This window comes from Habropoda laboriosa, unplaced genomic scaffold (genome assembly GCF_001263275.1).
Source record: "Habropoda laboriosa isolate 0110345459 unplaced genomic scaffold, ASM126327v1 scaffold718, whole genome shotgun sequence".
In the NCBI taxonomy this organism is placed as follows: Eukaryota; Metazoa; Arthropoda; class Insecta; order Hymenoptera; family Apidae; genus Habropoda; species Habropoda laboriosa.
Genome location: NW_017100942.1, coordinates 1,509,413 through 1,518,945, shown reverse-complemented (window position 1 = coordinate 1,518,945; position 9,533 = coordinate 1,509,413). Strand labels below are relative to the sequence as shown.

The following is a 9,533-nucleotide window of genomic DNA, read 5'->3' as shown; positions in this document are numbered from 1 at the left end:
ACTGTGCAGCGAAAGGAGCTTTGTTTTTTGCAGAGTGAGTGACGCTGTGAAATTTTTATTGCTAAGCTCGTTACTGTTGGGGGTGTTTTTTTTTCCTTTTTGCGTGTTGATAAATTGAGACGAGATTCGATTGAATTTGAAATATGGTGCTTGTCGTGTTGGGAAATTTCGTTTTTGTAAATTTTGATAAATCCACTGTGAGCTCTTTAACCCTTCAACACTCAGATTTTTGTTAATTTACTGTGCAGAGGTGTGCGAAATGAGTTGAAATTATGTCGAGAGACATTAGCTCTGTTATAAAATCTTATAAAATGTCGAGACACAAAGGTGTTATGGACAAAATGTTAAGGTAAAATGAAAATTGCAAATTTTAGAGCTTCAAATCACGATAGAAAATTAATTCTGTGAATTTTATTTATTGCAACCCACGGGAGAACACATTTAAAATATAGAAAAGTTGTTTGCGTTTCCCAAGACACAAAGGACGAAACCAGCACCGATTTTTATTTTCCTTCGTTTTATATAATAACAAAATTTGTCAAAAATTTCTATCATCGATTCAGTATTGCTCTTTACTTACATATAAAAATGAACATTTTTAATATTCAATTATACAAAAGGAGAGCCACTATAGTCACGTTTCGTTCAGTTTTGCTCCTTACAGTACATATTCAAATGAACGTCTTAATATTCAAGTATACAAAATAGAGAGCCAGTGTAATCACATTTCGTCCCGAAAGATCGCCTAAACAGCAGAAAGCCACTAGAGTAGCCAAACGGTCACCAAAATTTCACTTACTTCGTGAAGATTCCTCGCTCGTCGTTAGGGTCGACCACGTGGATGGACACATTAGTGATGAGCATAAGCATCCTTTCGTCTGTCACGATCGCCTCGAAGTCGTACGTCGACCGATCGAATTTCTCGATCTCCTCTACCACCGTAATCGTCCCCGAACGCTCCTCCACCGCGAACGGAACTGAAAATTCATCGTGTAACACTATGTATGCAGCATGTGTCGCGTATTAGCGTCAGAGGGACAGACCCTCTCTCGATCGAGAGGAGATTAGAGCCGCCTACTTTTGGCGGAACATATTGGCTCGTTAAACTTCCACGAGGTTAAACGTTATAGATTTTTACCACCCACGTAACGCGAATTTTATATCCCGCCGCTGTGAGTGCACCGGCGAAATTTTGGGAAACACTTTGCAAGCTTTGGGAAATTTCGGGGAGAACGTATTGATTTTTAATCGACTGTCGAGCGTATGGTAACGATCGGACTGCGGATGTTTAGACGCGATTATGTCGAAATGTGTAAAATACGCGAGAGTAAGTTTGTAGTATGATTTTTAATCGTGTTCTCTGCTTTCTAAGCGAGTCAATGTGACGAGTGTTGTACATATGACGTGACGCGATAGAGGCAGTTAATAGCAATGAAACTAGCTTAGGGGAGGCCATCGAAGGCTGAGTTGATTTTTCTCTGGCTAAAATTGATCAAGGATGGACGAGTATTGCTTTGATTGAGAAGAAGATAGAGAAAATATGCACGTGGAACTACTCAGCGTTGAAAACAGAATGTGAAGGATATTTCTGGTTTGTTTTGCCTACGCCTTATTGATGAACTAAAAAAGCTTGCAATGGGGTAGAATTAACTTTCACAGCTTCTGCTATTCAACGAAAAGAGAAATTGAAGGATCGACCTATTGTTTTACGTTTGTCGTATTAATAGGCTAAAAAGCATGCGATGATGTAGAATTGGATTTTATAGCTTTCCCTTCGAGTCGTTTATATTCTCGTCGTGTAATATCCTGAAGGATGTCTGTTTAAATTTAGTTAACGAAGAAGGGTTAGGAATACAGTTAATTAAGCTACATTCTGAGGAAATAGTAAATTTACTATGAATTAATTTACTAAAATGATTATTCATTTAAATGAAATTTTTTCACAATATTGATAATTCAATGCAATATAATTGTTCAAGGATTGACCACTTTAAAAAGTAACTTTATTATTACTCATTAGCTGCTTTATGAAAATTGAATAATTATTTCAATAAATATTTCAAAACATTTAATTTTCCTTCGAACGCAAAATTAAATACCCATTCAAAAACTCACTTCACAGTCAAGCTGAAGCAAATTAAAAAAAAGTATTACTAAAAATGTGTAAATCAAGTTTCCACTAATGTCTCAATTCTACCTGCCCAAACTTCAAACTTTCTAATCCAAAAATCAAGAAATTAAATAAAATCAAACACTCCCAAAAATTCTCCAAAAAATATTTCTCTCCTCAATAAGAACAACTTACCACCAGCTCAAAACCCAACGCACATTTGCGCGAAGACAAACGTTTAACAGAAAGTGTCAATTTGGCACGATTCTCGCCAAAAATCTCTCCCCCAACGACAAAGCACCTGTTGATTAATTAATTTCCTCCAAGTGTACGTACCTCCGTCCTCGTAGCTGTGCAAGAGATCGTAGATCAGGTCGTTGGTCTTTACGGCGTCGTTCAAGCGTATTTGGCCAACGCTGGTGCCGACTGGAACATTGGCACCGACCCAAAATTCGTAAGGAGCTCCCACGAAGTCCGGCTCGAGCGATTCTGGCCCTACGACAAGAGAGAGGGAGAACGGCGCGTAAAAAGTGTTCGTTTCCTTTTACAACTTGGCCCGAAGTGCCAAGTGAACAAACACGAAGAAGCGCGCGTATTTGCGTGCGATCATTTCGACAGCGATAAAAATTTCTTCCTCCCTGAGAAACATCGCGAGGAGCACACTCCACGCGAGAATATTTCGGGATCTTCTTTGTCGCGTGTCGAGCGATAAAATACGGCCCGATTTACGCGAAATATCTGCGTCACATTCGGCGAATACCGCTGAGATACGACGCGTAAGTTTGGAGAGTGGCGAGGAGTGACGCGTTACTTCGAACGTTCTCCAATCCTTCGTGACTAGGAAAAAGAAGATTGCGTCTGTGTAGAATAATAAGATTGATCGAGTCGATACTCTGCAGCTTCTAACTTTATAGAATTCTTTCACTATTCACGAAATGTCCCGTATTTCCAAATTTTTCGGGTGTAAATTTCGTAAAAACCAGCTTGTCACAAAAAATTGATAAACCTCCTAATTTCAAAAAGCAACTATTCTCTCATCAAACACACACGCATCGACAAAATTTCACCTACTACCTTCTTTCTATTTTTTAACGCATTCACTGCCATATTTCCAAATTTTCCAAGGATACGCAGAGTTTCATAAAAATCAATTTGATGCAAAAAATCGACAAATTCATCTCCTATCCCATCAAACACACACGCACCTCGATAAAAATTCACTAACGCGTTCACTGCCAACGAAAAAACCTAGAAAATGCTAAGCAATTCGTTCTAAGCCGCATACGCTGCGTCAGTGGCAGCGACCGACAGAATCCAATCGTCACAGCACAAAGAAAAAGACTCACCGTCCGATCTGAAGACGTCCACGGTAACAACTGCGAGGGAGAACCTTCTCTCACTCGGATTCGCCGGTTGGTCCGCAGCCTCCACGAAGATCGCGTGTCTTCCTTCGAGGATCGGGCTCTCAGCGACCGTAATCATCCCGGTGATCTCATCGACGTGAAACGGCGGCGTGCGTGTCGTCGAGTTTCCCGGTTTCTGCAGCTTGTACCTGACCATTCCGTTCGGACCCAAATCGTCGTCCACGGCGTGCACCTGTCCGAGCACGGTGCCCACCTTGTAGTCAGTCTTCGCGACCAGCTCGTACAGATTTCCAGGCACGAAGATCGGATTGTTGTCGTTCGCGTCGAGCAACGTCACCTCCACGTCCACAGACGAGCCGTTCGATCTTCGCGGGCCTTCGCTCTTAACGACGCTGGGTCTTCTCTCGTTCGCAAGCACCCTCATTCTCAGGTGATTTCTCTTCTCACGATCGAGCACCGACTGGTCCTTCACCGTCAGCCAGCCGGATTTTCGATCGACGAAGAACGCGCCGGATGGATCTTGAAGCTCGTAGTCGAACTGGCCGTTCTCACCTTGATCCTTGTCGCGAGCTATCACTTGAAGGACGCTGAAACCGTTCGGGAGATTCTCCACGATGCTGATGTTGTACAGGTCCACCTCGAATTCTGGGAGATTGTCGTTCAGGTCTAGCACTTCCACCTCGACGCGAGCCATCGCTGTTTTCAGGGGATTGTCCACTTGGGACGCGTGAATTTGCAGGGTGAACGTGTTGGATGGGAGGTTTCTCTCGGCGTCTAGGTCGATCGGTCGTTTGAGGAATAGGGTGCCGTTTTTTGGGTCTAGATGGAAGAAGCCTCGCTCGTTGCCGGATATTATGTCGTAGCGGACGGGGATGTTGATGTCGCGGTCGCAGTCCGTTGCTTGGATCGGGGTGGTGAAGTTGATCTGCATGAAGATGGGGTAATCCTGAAAAATCGGTGACGATGATTGTTAATAATTCTTTTATATTTGAAGCTTCTTCTATTTGGTGAGAAAATTATAAGGATTTAATTGAAGTACTGTGTTAAATTTTGTGTAAAAGGTTTTGGATTGTTTTATATTTGAAGCTTCTATTTTATGAGAAAATTGCAAGTACTTAATTGAAATATTGTGTTAAATTTTGGGTAAAAGGTGTGGATTAGATTATTATCGTTGATGCTGATAATGGCTTTGGAATTGAATTTTGTTTTTGATTCTGATATATTTCAAATTCGTTTGTTCGTAAAAGGAAATCTAGGAATTGTATTTCGTTGAAATTTTAGTTGACGATTTATCAAATTCATCGAAACAATTCTTTGCAAAATAATAGAAATTCTTGCTGCATATAGTTGAGCTCAAATAAGTTTATTCCAATCCATACGAAGAAAAAAATTGAGAATTGTAGGAATTCTTTCATAATTTTATGAAACACTTTTTATTTAAATCTGCTGTAGATCACGATCAATTTTCTAATAAACCTACACCGTTATTCGTACGTACTTAATAGACAAGGAATTGCAAGAAAGACTATAAACAGGAATTACTGGAAGACAGGTCGGGAGATCGAGTCGATGAACGAATAACCCAGCGTCACTTGAGCAGAACAGAATTTAAGCAATGTTATAAATTTCACAGTAAAAATGAACGAAATTCTTCGACTTTCGATCCTCAAACTCCACGAGCGCTTACAAAAATTAATGAAATCCAGAAAAATACAAAATTTGTCAATTCACATCTCCAATAATTCTCGAAATATTACAAAATGTATATTTACTCTCCCAACTTTGACAGAAATTTTCACCCCTTTAATGCATACGATTATGAATTTAAAAAAATACGTGTCAGATATTTTCCTGCGAACAATCTCCCACACAAGTTTCACCAAAAAATGTAGCTCGACGAATAGAAATTAAGTTACCGATCGTCCGTTTCCCATCGTAAATCCTCCTCCACGCACGAGAATCCTGATTAAAAAAGGTACCAAGAAGACGTAGGAAGGCGAACGAACCTGATCACCGAGAACACCAAACTCGTCCACGCAATATAAGTCGACGGAGGAAAGTTAATTTACCGATTTGACACGGTATAGACGAGCTTTCCAGCGACTCTTGCGCTCCTGGCGATCGGTTGCATCGCGAGGATCGCGCCGAATAAATCTCTGTAAACGACTCCAGGCAACGTTCGTCGCTCGAAAGTCGAACGAGCCGCGATAAATATCGCGGCGTGCATTGCTGCACGATCATGTTTTCCTTCGGAACGAAATTTATACCTCAAGGTTTTCGCGCAGGAAAGTATTAACCTCTGACATTCCGGGCAATGTGGCACAGCCTAGATTACGAGCGTCGCGTGTACCACAAACGAGTAACGTCGCGACGAACAGCACACCTGAAAGAGTCTGGTGTGTATCCTGAGAAGGAACAATATCGAGGCTTTTCCAATGAATCGTGCAGAGATCGGTCCGTGAGAAATTTGGATTTTTAAAGGCACGCCAAGCGGTTTCCTGTGTGAATGTCGGTTTAATGGATCTCTTCGCGAGATCCTTCGGCGATACCTTTCGAATGGGACGTTCAGCTGTGGTAGTTTATGAATGAAAATGATGTTACTTTGGGCGAGTTAGAGGTTTATAGTTTTACAGCTTTTGTTAAATAGTCTTTAGACCGTGATTTTATTTTCCTTTTTCTTGTGCAAGCTTCTTTTGTGGAGTGAATTTGAGAAGAGAATTTAATCTGCGAGACGTGCAAGGTGAGGTGTAAGGATTTTAATGCAATTTTTGTAGTTTGATGGATTTCAAGTGTTTCTGTTGTTTGGAGAGAAACGTTTAATAGCTTTAACCCTTTGCGATCGGTGCCGCCATAGTGGCGGCATTTCAATTTTGTTCTAGAAATCGGTGTCGCCGTTATGGCGGCATGATCTTTGTTTTGTCAAGTATCATACTTTGGAAAATTACAAAAATTAAAACGTTTTATTTTTATGCACTATAACTAGTATGTATTAAACAAAATGTATCAGTTTCAAAATATTCTGTTTTTCAATATCCTTATATATATAATAAATCAACTATGCAAAAATAACTTTAAAAATCTAAATTTGCTCCGACTAGCTGGTAGTCCAACCAGAGAAATGTGCCGATCGCAAAGGGTTAATGTGATATTAATTTAAAAGAAAAAGTTGCTAGGCATGTGTCTGGAAAAACTTAAATGACAAGAAGAAGACTCGTCAGCTTCTAACATTTTAAAAAATACAAATCTTCTTTAAAAATTGTATGTAAATTCCGTTTCGTAATCTGAGTCGCTGATAACCCAACTTTGTAAATAAATGAAGTAATAAAAACATTAATTTCTTTGTTAAAGGAACATCTCGCTTGTTCCTCGATTTTCACTTGTGCACATTATAATTTCAAGCCTGAACTTCATAAAATTTAATATAACACAAAAAAGTATACAATTATCAATTTTCATAATTTTTTGATTGCGACATTACTGTATAACAACAGCATATCTTCAGAACTTCCTTCTGCATTTCCAATCCCCTTAACGCTCAATTTTTCTCAACTCGATACGATAAAAAGGATCAATTTCACTTTTTCTTAATTATTTCCTAAACGTATTGTTAGAATTATGGTAATAAATTAAAAGATATTATTTTAATTATGAATCTTCTTTATTTTTATACGCGAGGAAGGCACGTCGCTATGCAATCAATCAAACAAAACATCGGCAAGACGCAGAGAAAAAAAAACGTATCTGCGTCACCCATACTAAACAGATGGTTACTATGTTATTTCTATATATATATTTATATTAATCTGTCTCAGTATGTTGATTATTTTTGCCGTTACTATTACACAGACACATACTCATTTCTCCTTATAATCCAACACGTATAGAAATAACCTTCCCATTTATCCACAATACTGTAACTTACGTGTTTGCCATAGAATAGAAAGAATAGCGCAATATGATAAACGAGAAAAGAAAAATTGCAAAAATTGCACTTTTCGGAGGATTAATTATAAAGCACAGGAATGAGCGTTAAAGGGTTAAAGAACCCACTAAATAACCAGTCACCCTATGCATTAACACTAACGTTCAATTCCAACGATAACTCCAATTCCACTACATAAAACAAACACCAAAATCCAAAAATCACGCTCAATATCCCAACACTCTTCTCCCTCTCGATTACCTAACTATTACCTAACACCCGTAGGCGTAGAAAGACCCACGAGTTAAAGGGTCAAAAGACGAATTAAGCGTGGAATCCATACGAATTCATTTCTCCGAGAAGAAAGAATAGGAGGAAAAGCGAATGTCACGTCGCTTCCATGACTGGAGGAAGCGATTCGCCTCGATGATCGTGTAGAAAGTTCGTTTGTTCCGTAATACGCGACTCCTCCGATCGGCGATCATCCGACGTCGCGCATTCACGCGGTCATTGCCGGCGGATACGCGCCTCTATCTTAACGCAAAGTGGCGAACGCGTGGTCGTTTCGCGATATTACGCAACCGAATAATCTCCGACGGTGTTTAATTATGCTGGTTTTCATACGACTGCACACACCGCGATATTTTCCATCGTGGAGTAACACGACGGCGGTTTAGCGCAGAAATTACGTGATCGTAATCAGCTGAGATTACACCGCGTGGCACATTTTTTCTTTTCCGAATGCCTCGAGAATTTTTGTTCATTTTGCAGACAAATGATGGATCGCGGGGATGTTATTGAAGGCTACGTTAGATGGTAATAGAAAATGATTAATGCGTATGCACGATGGTTAGGCGATCGTTTATTAACGAGTTGTAAGATTGAATTTTTCTTTTCTCTTCTTTCGTTTGGAAAACGATTCGAGAAGGTTGTCGGTTCGAAGATGTATGATACCTGAAGAAGTAGATAGAAAGTGTTTAATTAACTGTGGCTTCGTGAATTTTCGCAGACGAAAGGGCAAGTTTGATTTTACTTTCGTGCTGCTGCAGAAATTGTATTGTCACTGTTTGGTTATTATTGTTATTCGTTCGATTTGCTCGATTATTTGTACTTCTGATTTATTGTAAACTTTAATGTATCTAGATGAGAGAAATATTTATTAAATTATGCTAGAGTAAAATATTTTATTGAACATTCTCTACATTGCTACGTCAAAGTGAAGCTGAGAATTCGTGTCGAAGAATTACACACATTCCCAAAGCTCTGTCGTTTATGGCAAATTGCACGGTAAACTTGATACGTGTAGTTTGCATGTAATTAACAGAATACGTGCTATTAGCCTTTAGAAATAAGTAACTCGAGGTCTTTTCTCCTATTCTTCACAAAGACTGCATACCATTCAAATTATTACACTTTATGTATTCTGTATTTGGACTACCGAATGCCGCATTAATTCCTCGCCATATGTCACAGATTTTGGTCAAAATCCACCGAAAATAGTTATACCACTAACAAATTAATAAATCAAATATGTTAAATACTTATGCACAGTAGTAAAAAAGAAAAAATCAAAATTCAACGAAAACAGTTATATCACTAACAAATTAATAAATCAAATATGTTAAATATTTATGCACAGTAGTAAAAAAGAAAAAATCAAAATTCAACGAAAACAGTTATGTCACTAACAAATTAATAAATCGAATACGTGAAATTTTCATACACAACAATAAAGAAGAAGAAATTCACTAATTAGTCCTTTAAATGAAATACTCACCGGCATCGGATAAAACTCGTACATCTTCGCCTTGTACACATCTCTGGTGAACTTTGGGTCGAGATCGTCGTTGTCCACTATGGTTATTTTGACGGTGGTGTTAGTGGTTTTGGCTGGTACGCCTCGATCCTGAAACACGTGGACGGGTCGAGCTGACAATGAGATGCTCGCAACGGGCAATTATCCCGGCGATATCGACGTTGGACAACTTTCACCGAAAGGAGCGGAACGGTGCACTTTTCCACGAGAACGTAGATATTCCCCTCGAACGTGCGATATCGCGTTCTCTATCGCGATACTCACCGTAGCAGCTATGACCAGGTTGAACTCGCGGTCTCCATTGTCGTAGTCCACCGCTTT

General features: G+C 39.5%; 1 protein-coding gene across 1 annotated transcript in view; it reads right to left on the bottom strand.

Moving 5' to 3' along the window:
- The window catches only part of LOC108577626 (cadherin-89D), an 89,008-nt gene that overhangs the window by 13,747 nt on the left and 65,728 nt on the right, over window positions 1-9,533 (bottom strand). The window contains exons 6-10 of the mRNA XM_017940803.1: window positions 9,477-9,533; window positions 9,174-9,302; window positions 3,457-4,420; window positions 2,447-2,605; window positions 800-977 (exon numbers count right to left, since the gene is read on the bottom strand). The exon at window positions 9,477-9,533 is cut by the window's right edge and continues 25 nt beyond it. Coding sequence (XP_017796292.1) covers window positions 800-977; window positions 2,447-2,605; window positions 3,457-4,420; window positions 9,174-9,302; window positions 9,477-9,533 — 1,487 coding nt within the window. The remainder of the gene's footprint in view (window positions 1-799; window positions 978-2,446; window positions 2,606-3,456; window positions 4,421-9,173; window positions 9,303-9,476) is intronic.